The 25305-nt window shown below is 39.1% G+C and overlaps 2 protein-coding genes and 1 long non-coding RNA gene across 3 annotated transcripts; 1 reads left to right on the top strand and 2 right to left on the bottom strand.

Moving 5' to 3' along the window:
• Window positions 1–11: 11 nt before the first annotated feature.
• tyms (thymidylate synthetase) lies at window positions 12–9856 on the bottom strand. The gene is made up of 7 exons (XM_061713521.1): window positions 9518–9856; window positions 6797–6870; window positions 6288–6462; window positions 4396–4497; window positions 4119–4294; window positions 523–594; window positions 12–442 (listed from the first exon to the last, which is right to left on the bottom strand). The coding sequence occupies exons 1-7, from the start codon at window positions 9741–9743 to the stop codon at window positions 305–307; spliced, it is 963 nt and encodes a 320-aa protein (XP_061569505.1). The 5' UTR covers window positions 9744–9856; the 3' UTR covers window positions 12–304.
• Window positions 9857–13764: 3908 nt separating this feature from the next.
• LOC133423573 (uncharacterized) lies at window positions 13765–15198 on the top strand. Its single transcript, XR_009770821.1, has 3 exons — window positions 13765–14002; window positions 14758–14859; window positions 14955–15198. It is a non-coding gene; the product is annotated as an uncharacterized LOC133423573 (long non-coding RNA).
• Window positions 15199–18254: 3056 nt separating this feature from the next.
• Window positions 18255–25061, bottom strand: LOC133423375 (clusterin-like protein 1). Its single transcript, XM_061713560.1, has 8 exons — window positions 24836–25061; window positions 24191–24294; window positions 23957–24105; window positions 22023–22193; window positions 20571–21018; window positions 20349–20477; window positions 18620–18834; window positions 18255–18500 (listed from the first exon to the last, which is right to left on the bottom strand). Exons 2-8 carry the CDS (start codon window positions 24279–24281, stop codon window positions 18255–18257), a joined length of 1449 nt encoding a protein of 482 aa, XP_061569544.1. The 5' UTR covers window positions 24282–24294; window positions 24836–25061.
• Between the last annotated feature and the right edge of the window lie 244 nt (window positions 25062–25305).

Here is a 25305-nt window from a genome sequence, read left to right as displayed (position 1 = left end):
GCATCTTTTCCTGCCATGTAACACGTTGAACATATGCATTTTTCACAATGAACTGAGCCCTTTTGGGCTTGGATAATAAATGTCTTGCATATTATTAAAATAAAAAAATTAAAGTGCTCAAAAATATTAACATCTAAACACACAAACCATGCTTTGTTAAAGCATCCTGCACCAGACCTTTCACCGAATCACACAGGCCAAAACCTCATCTAAGGCACTAACGTGACTAACGTCCAAGTCTGGAAAAAGATCAAATGCCCAGATAATTACAACGGAGTGAAGTAGAGAACACGTCACTTTGGTTTTACACCGCCATCTGCATCTTGATGGCGGGGTGTGGGTTGTAGTCGCAGATCTCAAAGTCCTCTGCGCGGAAGTCGTCAATGCTCTCCACGTTCCTCCGGATCTTCAGTTTGGGGGAAGGTCGGATCTCCCTCTTGAGCTGCGTGTTCAGACAGATGAGTATGGATGTGAATTTGAAATCAGTCAGAAAGTTGTTTTAAATGTGCACAACTATCCCACCTGCTCTCTCAGTGGTTCCACGTGGTTGAGGTAGACGTGTGCATCTCCCAGGGTGTGAACAAAGTCGCCAGGCTGAAGCAGCACAAAGAGAGACATGGAGGACATGGTTTAGGACATTCTCCTGGACAAAGCAGACACGTCAAACTCAAGGCCCACTGGCCTCAGTCTCTTTCATTCATATCTTTGGTTTGTGAATCAGTTTGGAGACTGTGCTGCTTGTGGGATTTCCTTCGTTACACCATCGCCTATGATTAGTAACCATAACAACAAGTGAGTTGTTTACAGACGGGAGCAGCTGATTCAGATAAAGAAGTCAATTTAGATCCAGATTGGGATCCAAATCCCTCACCAGTTACAGAGGAGTAGGGCTGGGTATCGATTCAGATGTCGTCAAATGTGTAGTAAAATAATAATTTCACAATAATTATTGTGAAATAACTAAGAAATATATAACTCAAACAGGCCTTTCAATATCCATTTAAAGTGCAAAAAAAGAAAGAAATTGCAACAGTTCATGCAGTAAACAAATCATTTTAGCTTATCTAATTTATTCTCTCACCAGGCACCAAATTGCCATGAAGCACCTGGCATTTTTCAGAAGTGTCATGACAAACTGTGTGTCCGACTACTGGGATTAAAGAAGAATAATCGATCTTTAGACATAAGAATCGATTTTTAGGAATTAATATGAGAATCGATATGGAGTCGGAAAATCGATTTTTTAAACACAGGCCTACAGAGGAGACATCGTGGATGTAGAGCAGGAGCAACAGAGAGAAAGGAAGTATAAACCAGGACTTCCTATTGTTATTTGGGGGAATCTCGGATCTCACGTTTAAGATGGACGAACTTAAAGAAATGTCAAGACAAATCTGGAGATTCTACAATACAGTGTTTTGCATATATGAGCAGACAGACTTGAAGAGAAGCAGAATAAAAAAAAAGGAAGGGGGGTGGAGTTTAACAACAGATGCTGTAATCCAGGACTTGTGAAACCTTGTTTCTGCAGCCCGGATATTGAACTATTAGAGTTTCCATCCCTATTATCCAGCGAGAGAGTTCACCGGTGTTACTGTAGTGGCAGTTTACGTCCCGACATCAGCTCTGCTGTTGCTAAGCTACAGCCACAAGAGCCCGCCGTGCATCTAGCTGTCACTAGGGATTTCAACCACGTCTCTCTGCCACATTACCAACATTTAAAGTTTGTCAACTGTTCCACCAAACAAAATGTTGGATTTGTTTTGGGCATACAGCTCCTCTGCACGACCAAAATCTGGCCTCTCTCTCCTCCACCTACAAACACATCATCCAGACGCAACCTGTGACTAAAAGGACTGAGGAGGAGGTCACAGGAAGCTGGAGAAACTCTGCAGGCGGTGTTTTGAGGCTACAGACCGGGATGTACTCTGTGAGCCACATGGAGATGACATCAATGTCACGACTGAGTGTGTGATGACTTTATCGACTTCTGTGTGGACGTCACCCCCACCAGAACAGCGAGGCACTTCCACAACAATAAACCCTGGATCACCATTGACCTGAAAGAGCTCCTGAACAAGACACAAAGTCTTGGGAGGAAGACTGAATTATCGAGGTACAAAAACAACTGAGTATGTTTTGGTCATGTGATGCACTTTCCTTTTTTTGGAATTCTGTTACCAAGTTGATATCTCAATGTTTACATGTATTTGTCTCTCTGTCACCTCGTTTATGTCTTTTGGGAACTAGTATGTCAGACAAGTGGAAAAAATATCAATGCAGATATATAGATCTTGCTATGTTGGCAGCCAGGAAATGTATAACTTTAAATTGGAAAGAATCTAAACCCCCAGTATTAGTCCACTGGTGGAATGAACTCTCAAGCTACCTTACACTTGATGATATTTATGACAAGAGTAAAGGCAAATCCTCAGACTTTAAAAATATGGCAATCTCATATAGAATTTGACTTTAAGAATCTCGTAGGTCAATGTAAGGCATAGTGACAATGATAAGATCTGAGTGCAATGGTTTGTGTTGTTTTGGTGTCTTGTTTGTTTTAAGTGGGGTTTTCCCACCATTTATGTCTTTGTTTTGTTAGGTTTTGTTTCCGTTTTGTTTTGAGGGTATATGTTTGGATATCATTTTGGTTCTTTAACGGACCAGCCCCAACTTAGAATAAGAAAATAATAGGGGTGTAACAATATATCGTGCCACGAAATTTCGCGATACAAAAACGTCACGAAACGTGTCGTGGAGGTGACAAGGTGTATCGCGATATTATGTTATTAATATTAATCTATTGTGTTGACTAGAAACGCGCATCTGAGCACGCGTGACGACCGCAGCTCGACCCGCGGACCAAAATCTTCCTCCGCTCAGAAGAAACTAGTTCCGTTTTGCGGCCCCGATCACAGACTTTTAGGGTTTTGAGCTCTGAACCTTTAAGTCTGGTGTAGAGTTAAGCATTACCTTATTAAATGAAACCTTTTTCGGGTCGGGGAAAACTTCTTCAGAGTTCGAGAGTACTTTACTGTCCGCTCAACGGTGTAGGATTTTAGAACGTCAACACAGCAGCTAGTGCCGTACTGTGGCGTATCACAATCTAAAACAGACTAGCACTACAGATAAACTGATTATAGTCACTGATTTACATCAGAATATAAAGAATATATTTATAAAATAATGAACCCTGAATTACCAAAATTACCTTAAAAATAAATCTCCTCTTACACTTATAAGGTGAGCATGAATCAATCTTTTTTATTATGTAAAATTGTATGTATTTATTTACTTAATTTTAGTTGTTACATTTCTGGAAAAGAAAAAAGTAAAATCATACATGAGAGAAACTATTCAGTTTGTGGCAAAATATTTGTACTTGTATGAAACTGAAGATGCATAATGCGAACCTGACATTTACTTTTAGTTCAGTTTGTGGAAAATGGTTGGCCTGGGTTTCTCTTTAAAACTTAAACAGTTATAAAGCATTACAAACTGTAACAATAGGGCAAACGTACAGCATTGTTTTGTATTTTGTGTCTTTCAAAAAAAAAAAAAAAAACATTTTTCCAGTCATATGTTCCTCATTCAAGGTTGATAAAAAAATACTGCTATAATATCGTATCGTATCGTAATCGTGACCTCAATATCGTGTATCGTACCGTATCGTGAGATTAGTGTATCGTTACACCCCTAGAAAATAATGACATGTGTTTCCTACTTTTTTTGATAAGTCCCCTTCATCATGAAGTATGGTAGGAAGACTATTTAACTTTTTTAACTATTTAATTATTATTTGAGAGTCATTGATATGGTAGTACTATCTAATATTTTCAATTAGTGCAATGAGTAGAATTTTTGGTTAGAATATTTGGCATGATTACAGCACTATGAAATATGTCTTGGTGTGTATGGACTTTGACCGACTTAATTTTTTATTGGAAGTTGAGATGTGAGGGTTTGTGTTCCATGTATGTACAGTAAAAAAAAAAAACAACACAACAAGAACAAGCTCCGGGATGAACAAGGTACAACTGGCCCTTTGACTCGGCCCATGTTACATGATGTGGCCGAGGTTAAAATAAGCATGAAGTCGCCGGACTAAAGCATGATACCTTCAGTCCTGTGATGTGTGCGATCATGTAGGTGAGAAGTGCATAGCTGGCGATGTTGAAAGGCACTCCCAGGCCCATATCCGCTGATCGCTGGTACAGCTGACACGACAGCTCGCCGTCGGACACGTAGAACTGGCAGAGGGCGTGGCAGGGCGGCAGGGCCATGAGGGGCAGGTCTGCAACCATACAAGAGGACAGAAATGTTACAAACCAACACTAATTCAGACTTCAGAGAAGAACCAGACTAGTTTAAGATGAAACCTCATTTATCAATCACCTTTGGGGTTCCAAGCACACAGGATGATCCGTCTGTCCTCTGGATTCTTCTTGATGGTGTCTATGATGTTCTGCAGCTGGTCAACACCTTGTCCTGTGTAATCTGTGAGAGAAATTGTGAAACTAAAGTCTTTGGTTGGACAGTAGTCAGATGTAGCTGCTGCACAGGAAAGCAGCTGTGAGGAAATGTAGCTGAGCCTCGAACACAAACATTACAGAGTTAAATCAACGCTGGAATTTATTATTAGATGCTCAGGAGTTTAAACTTATGTTAGGGACCAAAATAATATGCATGAAGCCGTTCTGAGTGAGAACACAACGTGGGATTGCAGCAAAGGGCAGTTAATGTTATCTTGGGGGGTAACAGAGCGATGTCAAGCATGAAACAAACAGGATATTTTAACTTTGTATTCATACAAAATGTGCAAAGAGAAGAAAATATATACTTTGACACAGAAACCTGCATCCGTCACTTATTTTATTTTCATATATAAAGAACTGATCAAGTTTATCTATAGATACTGTATCCACACAATCATTAAAATAAAATACATTTTGAGGCCTGTCAGAGGCTTAAAAAAAGCAATTTGCAGCAAAATGGTAAATATTTGCTAGATCAAAATATGTTGCAGTGTAACTCAAAGCTGGTTCGATTCACGTCACTTTGGTCCTGAAAAAGTTTACAGTCCTCCCCATCTAATGATAGAACCAGGGTGGTTTTAACACAGGAAGGTTTCATTAAGTCTCAAAGACCTTTTGTAAAAAATGTACAACAGATGACAAAGACATGGTTGTCAAACATTAGTCCATTAGTCCACTGTGCCATAGCGTGGCACAGTGAAGTATTGATATCATTGCATTGTTTTATGCTTCCATCAACTGCTTCACTGTAGTGATGGGATGATGATACCTCAAGTTGTGTATTGACACACTACACAAACTGCATCGGTCACGCAATAGCGACCCCTGCAGTAGTTCTAAAATCATTGCAGGTAAACAAAATGAAAACATGGAAAAGCATACATGCTGCACACCCAACATCAACCTGTGAAATATTTAATCACTAGTCCTTTACTTAAAATATCATCTCATCATTGTATCATTTTATTTGCAGAGTTTAGTTGTTTATGAGAATACTTTGCTTAAAACTTTGTTTGTGTAATGCTAAAATTAGTTGGTATGTAAAATATAGCAATTTTGTCTTTAACAAAATTCAGTTAAAATGTTTAACTTATGTATTACTTAAGTGTTAAATCATGGGAAATAAAAGACTAATAATTGATTCATTTATGCATTTTGAGAGGAACGGGAGGGTGGTAATCTAGTGGATACAGAGGAGGGTTTGGGTCTAGAGGATCCAGGTTCATGCCCCAGAATGACAACCAGGATGAACCACCTTGGGCCCTTAACCCTAAATGCTCCATGAAAATGTAAGTTGCTTTGGATAAAAGCGTCTGCTAAATGACAGTAGTAGAACAAAAGTTTTTATAAGACGTCTTTGCTCCAAGGGGACACCAGCTTCCCTGCCTTAGAAAAAACTCTTTTACGGGGTACAGACGAGGATGGTGAGCATAAAAATGTAAGTGCGAGTTAATAAAAGGTGTGGATACGTTTTCTGGTTAAATGTTTACATTATTACTGAAAATGACATCTTGTCCAAGTGTACTTTACAAAACGTCTCTCTCAAAGAACAATCTTCTGTGCAATAAGAAATAAAGGTGTTTCCTGGTAGAGAACCTGGTGATGCGCTGACACGCCACCGTACCTGTATGCATGTCTTTGTACTTGGCACCGTACCTGTATGCATGTCTTTGTACTCGGCACCGTACCTGTATGCATGTCTTTGTACTCGGCACCATACCTGTATGCATGTCTTTGTACTCGGCACCGTACCTGTATGCATGTCTTTGTACTCGGCACCATAGTGCCTCCACTGGAAACCGTACACAGGCCCGAGGTCGCCCTCCTCTCTGTCTGTGAACCCCAGGTTGTCCAGAAAGGCACGGGAGCCATTGGCATCCCAGATCTTAACGCCTTTCTCCGACAGCTCCTTAGCATTTGTTGATCCCTGAAAAAGAAAATGTGTTGTTTGTCTTTTGTTTGCATGTATGTCTTATTTATTGCAAAATAATTCCCCACAAATGTATTTTCATTCACTACAACACATCACACAAACACTACAGTAATCCCCACACTACACATTCCTTTCATATGTCACATGAGTGTTTTTAGTCCTCTCTGACAGTTATTGAAATGTTAGATCAAACTGTCTAAGAGGACTGGTGAAGGACATGCTTACTCTCATACACACTTTAAAGAAAACCAACATCTGCAGCAAGATCAAAATGCATACAAATTGAGAAAAGAAAATCGCGAAATTAAAGTTTTTGTTTCAGATTCACCTTGATGAACCACAGCAGTTCTTCAAGAATTCCTTTCCAGAAAACTCTCTTGGTTGTCAACAAAGGGAACTGGTCTACAAATGTAAACACAAACAGGTTATTTTCCAAAATGTGCATGCTGCCATTTGATTTTTAACAGGTTTTAATAATGGTGACGTCACTGAGGTCCTGTGCAGGTGCTGTACTGCAGGAACTCGTTCAGGAAGGTGTATTTAGAAAAAGAAAAATAAGTCAACTACTTTTCTCACTGTTCATTTTCTAATAGAATAAGTAGGGCAGGTAACGTCTCTGCAGACCCCTCACACCCAGGACACAGTCTGAACTCCTGCCCTCTGGACGGCGCTACAGAGCACTGTACACCAAAACCTCCAGACACAGAGACAGTTTCTTCCATAGACATACATACGTAGACGCCACATCGAGTGGTTTTGCCCGCTGCTGCAATACGTCAACGTTGCCGCCATATTGGATGTGGCAAGACTGCGCTGTAAACTAATACAAGTAAATGGACTTATTTTCATAAAGCGCCTTTCTACAAATAAATTTACGTTTTACGTCTCATTTATTCATTCACACACGCACTAATATACTTGGGAAACAGTTAGGCACCAAATATAATATATTTAATTTTCTCAGATGGCAAAAATAAGAACTTTATTGATCCCACATAGGAGTAATTCATGTTATATCAGCTATAGAGAACAAGGTAGTGCCGAAAAACAATATAAATCCCCCCCCTCACAAAAATAAGAAAAATAGATAAACATATTTTCTCATCAACAAAACAAATTTAAAAATTTTCAAATAACAAAATAACATATTTGAACAATTTTTCAGACAATAAAATATCATTCGAACCATTTTCAGACAATAAAATAACTGAAAAAAATCTGAAAAATGGTTCAAATATGTTATTTTGTTACTTGAAAATTTTAAAATATGCTTACGTAATTTCTTATTCTCTTATCTATTTCTTATTCTCTTATTTTTGTGATTATTCTTTATTTTTTGTGAGCTGATATAACATGAATTACTCCTATGTGGGATCAATAAAGTTCTTATTTTTGCCATCTGAGAAAATGAAATATATTATATTTGGTGCCTAGCTGTTTCTCAAGTATATTAGTGCGTGTGTGAATGAATAAATGAGACGTAAAACGTACATTTATTTGTAGAAAGGCGCTTTATGAAAATAAGTCCATTCACTTGTATTAGTTTACAGCGCAGTCTTGCCACATCCAATATGGCGGCGACGTTGACGTACGGCTCAGCGCTCGATGCGGCGTCTACGTTTATGTCTATGGTTTCTTCCACCAAGCTGTTGCTCTGATGAACTCTCATCACTCATAGAGTCTCAGAGTAATCAATCACTGTGCAATAATGATGATGATGATAATAATAATAACTACAATCATATGCTGTAACAATGCACCTTTCAATAACCATGTCTACCTCATACTGCTGCACCTTCACTTTTTTATTTTATTTTATACATGTTAATAAGAGCCACATTTGTTTATTGTTTGATACTATTTAAATCTGGAGTATAATGTACAGTACTGGGATTCACCACAGGGGGGCAGCATGTAGCCTGCCTGTCCAGAAGAAGAAGAGTTTCCTTCTTCGCGGGAAATCATAACGGATATCAATGACGTCACAATACACCTTGTACGAAATGTAAACCGTGAAAACTACACAGTATAAATAAATGATATTACAAACAAATGCCTAGTTGGCTGCATGCTAGGAAAGGAAATCATTTAAAATGTGTCCATATTTACATAGCAGAAGATGTTACCGAGGCAATAACATGACTATAATGCCTCTGCTTCTCACATTTTATTATTATAATTGTATTTATTTATATTAAGTGTGTTTTTTTTTACTTTTGACCCGCCATTTGTTTATGTCCTTAGTTTACAACCTATGTTACATTTACTGTTGCACTCAGTGATGCAGAATGTGTTGTGTGCCTTATAAATCTACATTCTGTTTAATATGGTTCAAAGATTTGTACAATATTCAAGTGTTCAATAAAAAATGCATAAAAAATAAATAAATGATGAATAATATAATAATAATAATAATAATAATAATAATAATAATAATAATAATAATAATAATAATAATAATAATAATAATAATTATTATTATTATTATTATTATTATTATTATTATTATTATTATAATAATTATAATAACAATAATAATAAAGAAAGAAAAAGTTAAACCGAGGCTTCAAAATAAAAGTCCCTTCCTCTTTACTTAAAACAGTGTGAAAGAAAAACAGAAATAACCAAAATAAATACTGCATAACAAATGAATAAGAAATAAATTCAGTGGCAGCAGTTACACTTCCTTTGAATGTTACAAAGAAAGAAACCCTCTTGCTCGGGGTTCAGTAACATCACTTATACCAGTTTCCCTGAGTCTCATTATCAATCGCTTTTGCTCATATGGGCTGATTTATGGTTTCCGCGTTACACTAACGCGTTCCCCTACGCCGTATGCTACGTACCCTACGGCGTAGGGTCTGCGTCGATTTAACGCGGGACCATAATTCAGTCTTAAATAAACATATTTGCTAATCTGTGAATGCATTACTTTTGCATTTAAGGGTAATTTGACACGTGCATGAGTCTTAGCTTCACTTGCATCAGTTCTTTGTTGCAGAAATGTTGTGGCTAAAATGCAATGATTGAAACAAGTGGACGGTCTTACCTCGCAGACTGTATCTGACCTGAGCCCCGAACACGGACAGGACTCCCGTCCCGGTCCGGTCTCCCTTCTTGCGGCCACTTTGCATGATGTGCTCGACCAGGTCCAGATAAGCTTCTTCACCACACAAAGCTCCAGACTTCTTCTGCTTCTCCATCACCTCCTGCTTGTCCTCACGCTCACAGTCTTTGTGCACATCTTTGGAGAGTATTTCAGTAGTGGCAGGCATGTTTGGATTTTTTTTTTTTAAACCTAATTTACGAGGCTTTTTGCAGTTGATTCAACTGTTGCAAAGATAACGTGTTCCTGACAGCTTTTGAGTTGAAAATGCGCGGGGAATCCAGTTTATGTGTAGATATTTACACGTGGTTTCCCTCGCAGAATAAAACACGCCCCCTTTGCGTGACGTCAGAAAACACACTGTAAAACTCAAATATTTCAAATAAATCTTGATGTGCAGTACTCTCAATATCCAAGCACTCCAAACTGCTGTTAAACAATACATTCATGAGCAACCTCAACTGTATCTTTATCCTGCAAAAACGTTTTATCAAAATGATTACATTTTCCAATAGACTTCCACCCCATTGTTCCAATCCCTAAGTATTCTCCCATCTCACTTTTTGTAAAGATTCATATCCGGCAGTTTTTAATCCTCATATTGTACATTTCTGTTTATTTCTGTTATACATTTTACTTTATTCTATCTCTTAGTTTATCTCCATATATTTGTTTGCTTTTATATTTTTATTTTTATTTTTATTTTTATTTTTATTTTTACTGTATTGCACCAATCACCACAACAAATTCCTTGTGTGTGTTAAACTTGGCAATAAACCCCCTTTCTGATTCTGATTCTGATTCTATTTTTGCTGTAAATGTTTTTCAGATTTATATTTTTGTCTATCAATCCATTCACAAGCTACTTCCAACCTGTTTTCATTCTTTATTTCAATTAAATTACCAAATTCATCACTTCAATACTAGGTCTGCAAACAATCTCCATCCCACCCTTTTCAGGTCTACTTTTTCCCAGTTTTCAATTAGGTTCAGAGGTTCCTCTTTATTGAAACACCTTACCACTCAATATTAGAGAATGCTCAAGTACAAATAATTTCATAAAACAAATCACAACATTTTTGCTAACCCAACTTAGCAAAGCTTAACCATTCATTTCCAGTACTTCTCTGCAAACCCTCATTAGATTCCTGTTTTTGTTTTCTAGCAATTTAGCTTATTTTCCTTAGTTGTCCTATGTTTTACATATTTCTGTAGATATTGTTTGTTTCATTATAGGAGGACTACTCGACAAGCCCTTATGGGTTTTTTCGGTTCCTCCCGCACATTTTCTGTTATATTGTATTTCTTTTTTTATTTCATTTTTTTTTTCTACATACTGTTCGTCTGTACTTTTAAAACGGTTGTATATTTTTATGTGCAAATAAACTAAACTAAACACAAAATACACGGTACGGCCCATTTCCAAAGCCTCGGGGAAGCACCCCTCTTGTCTACAGGGGACAAACCCCAACATACAGGTTATTTCTGAGCTTCAAGGAAACATTATAAACCAACTCCAGATCGTTGATGTTTCTCACCCTTGTTAACTACAGAGTGGGAAAAAATCAAACCCTTCTTAGTGCTTTTTCTGCCATTTTTCACACTAGAGAACATGAATGGCTACATGATATGTGTTCATGATAGTGCAATGTGAATGGATACTTTCTGAAATGGAGCTGAAATGCTGGTGTATATATGAATTTGTTTGTTTGAAAATCTTTATTGTTAGCCTCCTTGAAACTGGTCATGAGGAAAAACATGGAGTCATACATGCTTTGCCCAGACATGCGGTGCGTCCGAAATGCCATACTAAAAAGTATATACTAAAAAGTATACTTAAGTTCGGCACACTTTTGAGTAAATATCAGTAGTGTGCATTAATTCGGACGTACTATTCAGAGCGCACACGTCACTTCCTGCCGTTGGGAGGAAGTCACGTGTCACAGCAGCAGTAACCATAGACATATATACATGTATATATGGTTATATATATATATACTTGTATACTTGTACATATACTTGTATGTATATATGTCTATGGTAACAGCACCGCTCCGCTATTTCCCGTTTATCCTGGCCGAAACAAGATGACATTATATAATATTATTATATACGAATATTATAATATTAATATTATATGATAATATTATTATACTTAATATTATACTTATGACATACGTATCACTTAGCAACCAAACACAGCTGCATTGCATTGTGGGAAGTTTCTGTTCAGCTAGTGTCCATCAATCCACACTAATACATTTCTCTGGAATGAGTATGGATAGCGCACTATTTAGTACGTTCTAATGTTTCGGACGCACTAAAAAATCTCGCATACTCATTTTGTATACTCATTAGGGTGGAAGTATGCAATTTCGGACGCAGCCATGGGCTACCAGGGTCCAATCCTAGGGCCACACCTGGAGAGGGGGGGTCATTAGTGAGCACCTGTTGCTCAGGCATTTACTCATGGTGCCTAATCAGACCTAGTCCAAATGGCCAACATTTTATAAAAAAAACAACAAAAAAAAACAACCGTATCTTTGAAAACACTCAATACAGAGGACATTGATGTTACTTGGAAATATGCAGATGGGTTTGTGTTATTGATGTGAGAATCAAATGATAATGAGCTATTAGGGACGATAGGCCTACCCAAACTCTTAACCCAAAGGAGCTGTTGACAAGTAAATGCAGTTGCCATGAGGGGAGCTTCCCTGTGGCTTCAGAAATAAGCTGTAATTTTGTGCTTTTGCACCTAAAAGCAGTTTTGAGAACCTGGCGTTCAGGAACAATTGGAATTTCAAGTCATATTTTGATACATTTAATTATTTTGGGGTAAAAAAAACACAGGTTTCATCTGGATACAACTATTGCATTGACTGACTGGATGCCAGTTTGATATTTCCAAATATCATGAGCTATTCAATGGAGAAAATGCAACACAACCTCGTTTTTAAACCTAACATCAGTAGTTTTATAGTACTGCTGTCTTCACTTTAAGGGGCGGGATCAGTCCGAGAGCTGGAACAAGCTGAGCATGTGCAATGTTCCTGTACCGCGCATTTTTAAAATAAAGCGCTAAATCTAACCCGCACAAATGTTACTAGTTTAGTCAACAAGAAAACGGCTTGCCACTTCTAAAATGCACTTAAAAGATGTACAGAGAGAGGAGACCTGTGAACTCATGGACAGGTCGGGGTCTGATGTGAAGAGGAACTACATCATGCAAAGTGGCCGCAAGAAGGGAGACCGGACCGGGACGGATCATCTCCGTGTTCGGGGCTCAGGTCAAATTTAGTCTGCCAGGTACAGTTCACTACTAGTTTCATTCATTATCTCTGCTTTTTAGCCGCAAAACTGCTTATAACAAAGAACTGGAGGAAGTGACCATAAGAGTTTTAGTTTAGTTTAGTTTATTTGCACATAAAACAGAACAGTAAAAACAATGGTCAAATGAAGCATTGTGCAGGAGAGGTAGAAGCCAAAAAGGCTTATGACAATGCCTCCCCTTTATAAAACAAACATTTAACAGTAACAGCAGCAGTAGTAGCAGCTGACTTCAAAGCAAAAACACAATATAGAAATACATAATATAAAACAGAAAAAGACAATTTAGCATGAAAAAGAAAAACAATACTGAATTATTGAAAGATAGGAAAAATGAAGATGTAGGATAATTGCATGAAAAAAAGTACAAGTGTTTTCTGAACAAAGCCAGTGAAGATATTGATTTTAGTGATGTAGGTAAATTGTTCCATAGGGATGGTCCCCTATTTTAAAGTGCGTTGATTGTGTGAAGTCCGACATAAAGGAAGGTGAAAGTCCTTTGAGTGTTGTGTCTGATATGAATGAATGTCTGAGGAAAACTTGAAAAATTCTGGAATCTGAGTGGCAGGTCATGAGATGAATATACATACTTATACATAAACATTACTTACTTATACATTTGATAGATGTGCACATTGAAGACAGATAACAAATTAAATTTTCCAAAAAGAGTCACCCCAAAACTGTCAAATTACTGTTAAAATGCAAAACTAATGCAGATTGTGAAATACATTCAGAATCTATGATCAATACCGGTTGATAATGAGTCGTTTTGAAAAGTTTATACAAAATACAAACAGCGCCGTACTTCCGCAGCAAACAGCGCCACAATGATTAAACCCTGTTAAATATCAATGCAGATATTGGAAATAAATAAGTCCTTTGTGTTTACATTTGCAGACCAGTTTACTTTGTTGACAACCAAGAAAGTTGTCTTGGATTCTTGAAGAACTGCTGTGGTTCTTCAAGGTGACTGAAACAATAACATTAATTTAACTTTTTATTTTTTGGTGTCCAGCAGTGATGGCCACCTGACTTGGACCTAAGGCACTTTGGTGCAGGAACCAGCCCTTCACCAGCCCTTCACCAGGTTCTCCTGTATGAAAGAACCTTTCCTTTTAATTGCACAGAAAATCATTTTATTTTCAGTAGCATTATCTTTTGTAAAGTGTACAGTAGGAGAGGGTCATTTTCAGTGATAATATAAACATTTACATAACCGTTGTTCACTTGCTGTAAGTACTTTTTTTTAAAACCTTGAAAGTATTACTCAAGGAGAAATACTTTAAGTACCATTTCACAGCTATACACATAATTTTGTTTTTGCTCTACATGTTTTACAAAAGGTATCCACTACTCTTTACTCTTTAAATAAGAGTTAATTAAACCCTGGTTCTATTACTACATGGTAAAGTAAACTTCAATTAGACACAAAAAAACAATGTGAATTGTAGCATTTTAAAGTTGCAATGTGTTTTTCATCACAATAGTGATTAATTTGGCACATTTGGCTTTAAAGTGACAATACCAGTTAAAAGTTTATACCCACCTTCATATCATTTTAATGGGAAAGTGTCCAACCTTTTGATTTGGGGTGTACGTTGAAATAAATTGCTGTTTTAAGCTTCTGACGAGACTCAACAGTGATCCAGTTTAAGTGATAGTGTGGGTAGGGTCCCAAAAGATAATGTGAGGTCATTTCAACAAAATGTGTATTGTGTACTGTTTGCACTGTCATCCCTGATATCTAATCGTAAACACAGGGTTGATTTAACTGTGTAGTGTCTAAGTTTGTGCTGTTTACAGATTTCCTGTGCAGCAGCTAAACCTGACTATTGTCCGACCTTCCACAGATTAAATGGGACAAAGTGTTGACCAGCTGCAGGACATCGTAGACGCCATCAGGAAAAGTCCAGAGGACCGACGGCTCATCATCTGTGCTTGAAACCCCAAAAGTAATTGAAAATGGAAGTTTTTCTTAAAGCATGCTGATACTTCTCTGACGTCTCAGTGGAGGTTTTAACATTTCTGTTCTCTTATATGGTTGCAGACCTGCCCCTCATGGCCCTGCCCCCCTGCCACGCCCTCTGCCAGCTCTACGTGTGCGATGGTGAGCTGCGGTGTCAGGTGTACCAGCCATCAGCGGATATCGCCTGCAATGTAGGGAGACCGGGGCCTGTTGTCACACTTTTTACTCTCTTATATATTTGTTGTAATCAATACATCATCAGAGGTGTCAAAAGTATTCACATTCATTACTCAGGTAGAAGTATAGATACTAGAGTTTAAAAATACTCCTGTAGAAGTTGAAGTATCAACTCAAGTTTTTTACTCAAGTAAAAGTATAAAAGTACTGGTTTCAAAACTACTTAAAGTATGAAAGTAATGTAAGGGGGAAAAAAGCCATTAAGGACTAAAGCCATTGAAAATGAATGCATCTTAGTATAATGCAAATATATTAAAGAACCATATATGTGTAGTATTGAGCATTAACATGTGTTTCACAGAGCAGGAGATATGATGACTAGTTGCCTATAAGTATTGTAATGGTGCAAAAATTCAAACTTCAGAGGCATGTTATCATTTATCCTAAACCTTTATTGGAATGTACATCCAAGTTTACTTGCAGGAATCTGAGGGCAACGGATGTAAGAACAAAACTGGACAAGAACATCTGAAACAACCACAACCAAATTCACTCTATCCGGATGGAGCAATTTAACTGCATAGTTTTTTTTAAAGGCTGAAATGAAATAGAGTAACGAGGCTGTTTTTAAAATGTAAGGAGTAAAAAGTACAGATAATTGCGTGAAAATGTAAGGAGTAAAAGTAAAAAGTCGTCTGAAAAATAATTACTCCAGTGAAGTATAGATAACCAAAATCTCTACCTAAGTAAGGTAACAAAGTATTTGTACTTCGTTACTTGACACCTCTGTACATCATATACTGTATAAAACAAATGTGTACCAGATGAAAGACAAAAGCCTCAGGTATATATTTTGTATTCATATCATGTCCATATCTTCTGTCAGTGCAGAGTTATTACCAATCAATTAGAGATTGTGAACATGTCTCAAGTTGCCCCACCAACTGGTAAGTTGTCACACAACTTACCCGGGTGATGTAACACTGGATTTTGCAATTAATAAAACAAGGACAAAACTATTCTTATTGTTATTTTTTTACTTGCATGTGAATAAACCTTGACATAAAACATTATGCAACATTAAACTAGTCCCAAACTAATCCTGGAAGATCTACGGTATTAAACAAACTAAAACAAAACCTGACCTCAGTCAGTCCTGGAACATCTAGTCATAAAGTTTCAAGCAAAACCTGACCTTACTAGAGTCAGACTCCTCATCTGAGTTGCAGGTCTGACATACATACATTGATTTGCCAGGGGTGCATTTGCACCCAGGTTTCTCCTGGGCTGTTTCCAAACGGCTCTAACAGACCAGACAGCCCATCAATGGAGAGGCGTGAGGAGTGGTTGTCAGGGAGGAGCAAGCAAGGCTTCTCAGCTCCACGAAATGATGGAGGAAATTGACAAAGTGTTGCTCTTTCATCCACCCTGTCTTATTTGCTCCACCTTTGCTGACAGGTAGCCCATCGTTGATGAAGTGATCACGAAAGTGCACCCGAGGAAATATAAAGTAGGGGAGGATACTGTTCCCTGTGGCTGAGACTGCACTGGCAAGGGTCACCAGGGTACTCCTTTCCCCCAGATCTTTGTATCACATGTTATCACACGTGTGACAACTAACCCCCAGATGACTGAGACAAGTTGCCCCAAAATACCATGTTTGCTTATGCTAGCTCTAGCACAAAGTTAGCTTAACACAGAGCAATGATGAGGTATGACAGGATACCTTAATCTCTTCTCTAACAAGTCCATGTTTGTCATTGCTAGGATTTTTATCTGAAAGAAGCCTAATATTAAATATATAAAGTTAATATATTTTACTTTGGGTGGTGGAAAATGGTTAATTGGTGCTCATCTCAACTTACAATGTGTTGCTGTCTTCTCACACTGGACATGAGACCTGACTATGTAGAGGAAGAAAACTAGTATTCCACTTTTTAGCTTCCCCCTTTGGTGAAGAAGATAATTGCAATGTGACAAGTTACCCCTGTGACAACAAGCCCCGGTCTCCCTACTTGTCACTGACATGATAGCACACATTAATAATAATAATTCATTTTATTTAGAGGCGCCTTTCAGGTGACCCAAGGCCAAACTACATTACAAGACTGAAGGTACGGGCATGCTTGAGTCAAAGCTCTTGTCTGCTTTCTCTAGGAATATGTTGTCCCTCATGTCCTGCATGTCTCGTTTTGTGCTGCGTCAGCCTGGCGACTTTGTTCACACTGGGAGATGCAGAGGTCTCTGCCTCAACCACGCTGAACCTCAGAGCAGATTGAGAAGTTCCAAACTGAAGATCCAGAGGAAAGTGGAAAGTACTGATGGGGTTCATGCAGAGGACGGAGGAGAGCGTGATTACAACCCACATCCCACCATCAAGATGCAGACGGCAGTGTCTCGTTCTCGACCTCACTTCAGCATTTTTGAGGCTTTTACTTTATATTTGTGCTTTAGATGTGGTGTGTGTGTAATTTGGTGAAAAACCTGGTTTGTTTTTATTATGTCTACATCTTTATTTTTCTGTACTTTGAATGGATCATATTATTTTGGTAAATTAAGAAACGAGTCTTGGTTCACTTGTACAGAAATGTAACTGGAACTATGTTGGGATCATATAAAAATGAAAACTGCAGGAAATGTTTTTTTTGTAATCCAGGTCATTCAGAGTTAACATGGATGCGCTTCAAGGTTCTCACCTCTGCGGGTTCTGTTATGCAAGTTTCAGATGTGGCTTTTGTGAATCATCTTTGGTGGAGGTTCTGTAAAGGAAATACGCCCTTAGTGAGAATAAAGTAAACAAAGAAAGGGCTTATGCAGTGTTCACAATTTTATTGCAGAAACATTTCAATCTAAGAACGAACATACGCTGTCGGAGAGTTTAGAGGTCTATGTGGTGCATTTTCAAGTTTTAGGAAGATAAGCTTATAGTTGTGCGAGAACAGCGGACTAGAGTGAAGTGTTTATTCATCTTCTATGGAAACTGATGTAGAAATGGTGGCGTCACTGCATTCCTGTGTAGAAAACAACCAAAAACAACAAAATTAGCATTTTTATTTCAGTTTCAATCGATTTGGGTTTACAATCGGTAAACCAGGCAGCTCAAAGATTATTCCTACTGATTTCAACACGTTTAAATATATTAGTTTATGATGTACCACTTTGCACTGCTTTTCTTCAAAACTACTGTAAAATAGTTGGCTCATTTCACTTGAATTCATAGTTGGAGATCTGCGAGATGGTGGAGTTGGGGTCAGCAGAGGGATCCTTACCTATTATCTGCTGTTTTTGCCGCGTTAGAGCTCCCTGGGTAACATGTTGGATGAAGGCAGGGTCATCCACGACCAGATCTGCTGGGACCAGTACAGTCAATGGGGTGGAGCCCAGTATGGAGACGACCACACTGCTGTCTGATGTTAGTTGGTTATTCTTCATCTGCTGCTGTGGATTCACCTGAAAAACAGGATGAAGCAAAAACCAGTCATCCAAAGAGAAGATTTAAAAGGCACTTTCCAACCTAGTTATCAGCCCTTGATTATTGAATCCTGACAAAGAAAACAATAAAAACATACTGTGATCACACTAAAGATGTTCCCCGGGTCCAGAGTGGTGTTGGACAGCTGGCTAAGCCAGCCGTAGTCGTCCTGCATGCTGTGCAGCCACCTCTGGGTGTCTGCAGTGTGCCTGCGGAGCAGCTGCAGCCTGTGGTTGTACTGCTGGCGGGAGGCGTTCAGCAGCGTGTGCATGTCGTCCAGCTCAGAGTGGAGCTGCTGCACCAGGGGACAGTCTGCAAGAGAGGCGGGCGCCAGCCCAGGTGTTGACATCAGGTATGGGATCGCTGGACACCCACATCGGGGTATTCATGTGTCCTCTGATGTAATATTCAATATTTTTAGGGCCCGAGCCCTTACAATGCAAAGGCCCTATTGTATCTGTAGGAGATGTTCTCGTTCTCGTTTTTCTTCAGACGACATGAGGGTCTTTTTTCCGCCCTAAACGTGCCCCAAAAGTCACCAAATTTTGCACGCAAGCCAGGCCTGACGAAAAATGTGATATTTAATGGTTTGCATTAATGGGCGTGGCCTAATGGCTCAACAGCACCCCCTAGAAAACATCGTGCCTCAAACCCCACAATACGGTTTGACGTACACGCACGAAAATCGGTACACACCTGTATCATGTCGCAACTTAAAGGAAAGTCTCTTGGCACCAGGCCGAAACCGAACAGGAAGTCGGCCATTTTGAATAAATCGTGTAATTTTGGCGCAATTTATGCCATTTCTTCGGCCGTTAATGCGGCCCGAACCGTAACGTGCACCCAGGTGTGTTATACATCAAAATATGCTTCTCGATCCTGCGATGATACGCTTTACTTTTCTCAGTCAAATCGCGTTAACGTGGCCACGATAGATGCCAAAAAGCGCATTCCCCCTTCACCTGATTGTTCCATATGTGATAGTTCCTACTTTCTGCCATAACTTTTGAATGGTATGACACAGAAACTCGTGGGTGGCGTCATCGGACTCGGTTTTGAGTCCTTGACCTTTATGGGTGAAAATTGCACGTGTGAGGGCCCGTTCATCGCTGCTTGCAGCTTTAATTTTTTTTTGTAATCAGAACATTTAACAGCATTTCCAGACATACATAAGCTACAACATAAGCTTGGGATCGCCTTGATTGATCAAATTCTGTTGTGATCTAAAGGGACCGTGGGAGTTCATGAGAAGTACAGCTTCTGGGCACGTGTCATAATGTCACCAGCCCCACCAGAGAGAAACCGTAATGTAGCTGATATAATGTTAATATTTATGTAAACACCATACTCAAGTTTGACACCACACCAAGGAAGGAGTGATCAGCTTCATCTACTGCCGATGCCGGCACCTTCCAGAGGTTTGAGGTAAGAAGGCTTCAAACCAAAAACCCATGACCAATATCACAGGAGGTTGGTCAAGTTCTTTTTCAGCAACAGAAGCTTTATGTTGCTTTATGTTTTCACGTTTATCAATTCAGCACTCACAGTTCAACGGTGCAAAGAGTTTAGATCAAGTTTTGGAGCTGAATACATTTTCAGCGGATAACTCAAGAACTTTGATGATTAGCTGAAACATAAATTCACTCAAAGACGACAAAAATTTACAGATTGAAGCTTTTCCAGTTTGGTGCGTCCTACACTTAAGTGTGCTGAGCTTTTCAGGGTTTTGAAATGTTCAAATAAAACCAACTAATCGATATATCATTATGCCATTGCTTTTGGTCTAATCTAGCTTTAAAAAAATCAAGACAAAAGAAAAAAGTTACCTTTGATGAGATCATTTTTGCAGGCCTCACACAAGTCTCGGAGCTGCCAGCACTCCGATACTTGTCTGCGCAGCCGTCTGCACAGATATCTGCTCGGAGGCTGTTCATAAGCAGAGCGCAAGCCTGCATCTTTGTAAATTAAACACATAAATAATATTAATCAGGTGAACACAACTGGGATAAACACATTTCTCTTGAAGGGCACCCTGCTGCATCAGATACCTCTGCCTGATTGCTGCAAGTATTCTTCAGCTTCTTGAATCTCTCCAAACACATCGGCCACCGTGGAGCTGATGTCCTCCAGGACATCCCTCCCAAGGTCAAACGCTGACTCAAGGATGTGATCGAAGCCCAAAGCCTTGAAGAAGCCACCACTCGGATCTACCTGCAATAAGTTTTGCTGGAGGTCGGAGGTGAGGCCTGCTAGAAAGGACTGCCCAAACACCTGCTCCATCCTCCTGGCCACAGCGATGCTGTGATTGGACAGGAGGCTGGTGTCGGCCAGCAGCTGACTGAACGAGCCTTCGGCCTGCAGCACCTCCAGATCCATCTCATCCTCTGTGACCTGGTTCTCAGCTGAGGGGGTTGCACCTGGATCCCCCCGCTGTTCATCGTGGACGTCCTCCGTGGCTTCCAACTGGGCAGCCATTTTCCTAAAAAACTCCTCCACCTGCAGAGACGGGGGTTCCCATTAAACCCTGCACTGGATCCACACTCTGAGCTCTAGCAAGTTTTGCAGGGAAGTCTAGGGTTGCCACCCGTCCCGTAAAATACGGAATTGTCCTTTATTTGAGAAAAAAATGTTGCGTCCCGTATTGAACTAATACGGGACGCGATTTGTACCGTATTTTCATTAACTTTTACACCATATTCTAGTTGAATTATTGAAATAAATGAACCTTTTACACCATATTCTAGTTGAATTATTGAAATAAGTAACTTTTACACCATATTCTAGTTGAATTATTGAAATAAATTTACTTTTACACCATATTCTGGTTGAATTATTGAAATAGATGAACCTTTTACACCATATTCTAGTTGAATTATTGAAATAAATGAACCTTTTACACCATATTCTAGTTGAATTATTGAAATAAATGAACCTTTTACACCATATTCTAGTTGAATTATTGAAATAAGTAACTTTTACACCATATTCTAGTTGAATTATTGAAATAAATTTACTTTTACACCATATTCTGGTTGAATTATTGAAATAGATGAACCTTTTACACCATATTCTAGTTGAATTATTGAAATAAATGAACTTTTACACCATATTCTAGTTGAATTATTGAAATAAATTTACTTTTACACCATATTCTAGTTGAATTATTGAAATAAATTTACTTTTACACCATATTCTAGTTGAATTATTGAAATAAATTTACTTTTACACCATATTCTTCACCTGCAGGCTATATTATACATCTGGGCTGATGTGGACATACAGTAGCATAGGAGGATATTTCAGTTGCTATATGGCTGGCTGTCTGTACAGTCATGCAAGTTCAATGCTATTAAAGCACTTTAAACTTTAAATCAAAGCATTTTGTTTTTTCATATAAAATAAACACATTTTTATTCAGTTTAGAAGTTTAGGGGCTTTTTTTTGGCTCCTGCGCTCCTTATTTCTATTTCTGAAAGGTGGCAACCCTAGGGAAGTCAAACCTTGAATGAGAAAGAGGCGTAGCCGCGGCGACACGTTGAAGTGTAGAAGGCCTTACAGGAATCTTCCAGACAAGGTTGACACCGTCTGAATGAAGATTTGGTTAAATCTCGACACTTCTGCTCGGCCTCCTCCAGTTTCTGCTCCGTTTCCTTGGCCAGCTGCGTCACCCCCTGGAGGAACCGCAGACCAGATCACTCAGAAACATTGCATCGTAATAAGCCAGATTCCTGGCACATAGCCCTTCCTCTTCTTCTGAACTAACCACAAAATCTATGAAAACGCAGACAGTTCATAAATCCCCACTGCTGTTACAGTACAACAGATGAACACCCACAATTTGCTTTCTGCTGTGAGGTTCCTGTGTGGCTTTGCCTTCAATACGTACAAAATATGAGGCAGGTTTCCGAAGCATGCATGGGAGTCATGTGCAGTGAAAACTGTTTTTACAACCCCGATTTCTAACATGCTGGGATGCTAAAATGCATATAAGCAGTATGCATTTGCAACCATTAATTCACAACAGAACATACAAATGTTTAAAATTAGGCACTTTGTCATGAAAGTTATTAGCCCCCGCTGGAGTTGATTATAGCAACATGTATAAAAAAATGGGAACAGAGCGATGTTTGTCACTGTTTGGCAACTCCCTCTTCTTTTAACAACCGCTTGCTGGACTCTTGGGAGAGAAATCTTATCCTTATCTGAATAGGGTTCAACTGTCCTCCCTCTTTCATTTCTGAATGTTCTCAGTTGGTGGAACATCTGGACTGCAGGCTGGCCAGTTCAGCACCCACACTCTCCAACTACCAAACAGTGCTTTTGTAGTTTATGCAGTTTTATATTGTTTCTCTGAAAGAGGCAAGTTCTTCCCTGAGAAAGACTTTGGCTGGCTATGATAACTTTAGTATGAATTATTTTTGAATGAGCTCCCAGAGAGGACAGCTTTATCTTCTGCCTGATGAGCTTTAACCTACATTTGTAAACACCACAGAAAACTGTGCTCTTACAGTGATCATCAGAAGTGTCCTGAGAAGCATGCAGGGACTCCCACTGGTTTTTGATGCAGTGCTGCTTTTTAGGGCCTGACAATCATGAGGATGATCCCAACTTTGTCCCATGCACGTTTGAAGTTGAAGATGCAAGTTCTCCAGATGATGATTTCACAAGATATCTAAAGACTACACAATTGTATATAATGATATATAATTGTATATAATTGTATAATGATCATCAGTTTCAGCAGCTTAGTGAGCATCTGCTGAACTTTACTGCAGAGAGAATCTGCCTCGCTAAGATGCTCCTTTTGTACCCGATCTGTTGCAAACCTGTTGCCAATTAACTTAATCAGTTGCAAGATGTTCCACCACGTGTTTGTTGTTTTTTCTTTTTTTTTATGTACCACTAAATATCTGGGTGAAGTATCTTAATATAACGAATAAAGTTAATTGAACTTTTGTTGTCCATATTTCGGTATGTTTCTGCCACAAAATTCATTAAAAAAATTACATTTTTCATCCCTCCATCCATCTTCTTTACCTTCATCGTATATAGAGTCACAGGAGACATTTTTCATGAAATGGTCAAATGCCTTGGTTGGTTGCCGTTAATTGTTCCTCTTGTGATGGTTTTTTGGGCAATAAAACCACGTTTTATGGGGTCTTTTCTCATCTTAAAATATCAGTTTTTATACAAATCAGAGTAATATTTGATACACAATGACCTGTCAAGGGTGTACTCCTGCCTTTTGCCTGATGAGAGCTGGGATAGCTCTCCAGCAGACCCCGTGACCCTGAAGTGTGTATAGATAATGAATGAACAGCATCCCAACTGTTTTGTAAATAGGGTTACACATCAAATATTTATTGGAAACATCCCAGTTGTGTACAAACTGTCTTCAAATGTAATCTAGACCTATTAAAGGAACGTCACCTACCATCTTCTTGTCGCTGCTCTGTCTGAGGGCGTGAATCAGCTGCCTGTGCATCTCCTCCTTCCTCCCCATCATTTCTTTCACCTGCTTCACTCCAAGTATAGCCTGCTTTATTTCCTCATCCACATACTCCTCCCCAGCTGCAGACAGCTCTGTACAAACCAGTGAAAAACATTACTCTCAAGTTCTCCCGTGATCTCTCCAGTTGTGCAGTTGTGCCATCAGAGAAGGCCTTACTTCTCAGCATGTCTTCACTCAGCGGCGGAGAGTCGAGGGAACACAACACGACCACGCTGGTGAACAGGATTTGAACTAGAAGCCTCCTCATCCTGGCTCAGGCTCTGGAAAAACTGCAAACTGTCATATTTCTTTGGTGTAAACTGGAGTAAACAGAGGTGAAAATTATTCAAAATTGCCACAAGGTGGCGTGATTTCTTTAATTTTAATTCTGACCTCGTTTAAACTTGCTGACAGCAGACTTCAGGATTGGAGTTTTAAAAAATCCGATTCATTTGCATCCATGCTGAATGCATCATTATATTTGAGACAAAATAACAAGCTTGGCTTGCAAAATATGTAATTTTTTGATTAATGCAGCAGCAGATTACTCCAATAACCCTCTGTATAAAGGTGAAACTGGATTATACTTGTACATAATCTTGCAAAAGAAAAATGGAAAATCTGTTTTTTGCTTCTTGGCTCATCTTGATAATAAGTCTGGCTGCTGTTGCAGCATCTTTACTGGATTTTAGGCTGCTGATATTGTACATTACACATCTATCCCCTGTGAATGTGTCAAACAATGGCTCATCGATGGTAAATTCAATACACATGCCTTATATAATATCTTCCAAGTAACGTGAGTGTAGAAAAGGTCTTTACCTTGAGGATGGTGTGAACCTCAGACTCCAGAGCTCCAGCAGCAGGTTGTGCGGTCGGAGGGATGACAGTCGGACAGTCCACCTCTTCTCAGGCTTGTTCTATTTTTATGGATCTACTCATCAGCGCATATCCTATTAGTGTATTTGCATTATGAGTTATTGCGCATTATGCTCAGATCAGCTTATGACTGGCATTACAGCACAGGTAACACACTATGCTTGGTCGTTTGCATGCCTATCTCTCACACTTAACTGACTCCAGAGCCCTCCGCAGGTAAAACTTCATGCTCTAATCTCCACCGACAGTAAGCCCCGGCCTCCTGCAGGGACCAGCACATACTGGCATGGTCTCAGTCCGCGGCTAAGCTCTGCTTTGCAGACCAAAACAGAAGAAGCAGGAGTGCGCGTGAGCAGGTCAAGAGGGAATCCAGTTGTTTATATGTCTCAGATTTTACTTCAAAGCAGGTATAT

This window comes from Cololabis saira, chromosome 22, assembly GCF_033807715.1.
Source record: "Cololabis saira isolate AMF1-May2022 chromosome 22, fColSai1.1, whole genome shotgun sequence".
Classification (NCBI taxonomy): domain Eukaryota; kingdom Metazoa; phylum Chordata; class Actinopteri; order Beloniformes; family Belonidae; genus Cololabis; species Cololabis saira.
The sequence above is the reverse complement of the archived record's forward strand: the minus strand, read 5'-3'. Positions and strand labels throughout refer to the sequence as shown.

What these genes read in the sequence shown, in the direction of transcription:
- LOC133423375 (XM_061713560.1), bottom strand. Translation starts at nt 24,281, where the DNA reads ATGAGGAGGCTTCTAGTTCAAATCCTGTTCACCAGCGTGGTCGTGTTG. An exon ending in CAAAAATGATCTCATCAAAG is followed by an intron (nt 18,835 to 20,348) that starts GTAACTTTTTTC and finishes CCTCTCTTGCAG; the next exon opens with ACTGTCCCCTGGTGCAGCAG. An exon ending in ACATCTTTAGTGTGATCACA is followed by an intron (nt 18,501 to 18,619) that starts GTATGTTTTTAT and finishes CCTGTTTTTCAG; the next exon opens with GTGAATCCACAGCAGCAGAT.
- tyms (XM_061713521.1), bottom strand. Translation starts at nt 9,743, where the DNA reads ATGCCTGCCACTACTGAAATACTCTCCAAAGATGTGCACAAAGACTGT. An exon ending in GTGTGCTTGGAACCCCAAAG is followed by an intron (nt 4,295 to 4,395) that starts GTGATTGATAAA and finishes GTATGGTTGCAG; the next exon opens with ACCTGCCCCTCATGGCCCTG. An exon ending in TGGAACCACTGAGAGAGCAG is followed by an intron (nt 443 to 522) that starts GTGGGATAGTTG and finishes CTGAACACGCAG; the next exon opens with CTCAAGAGGGAGATCCGACC.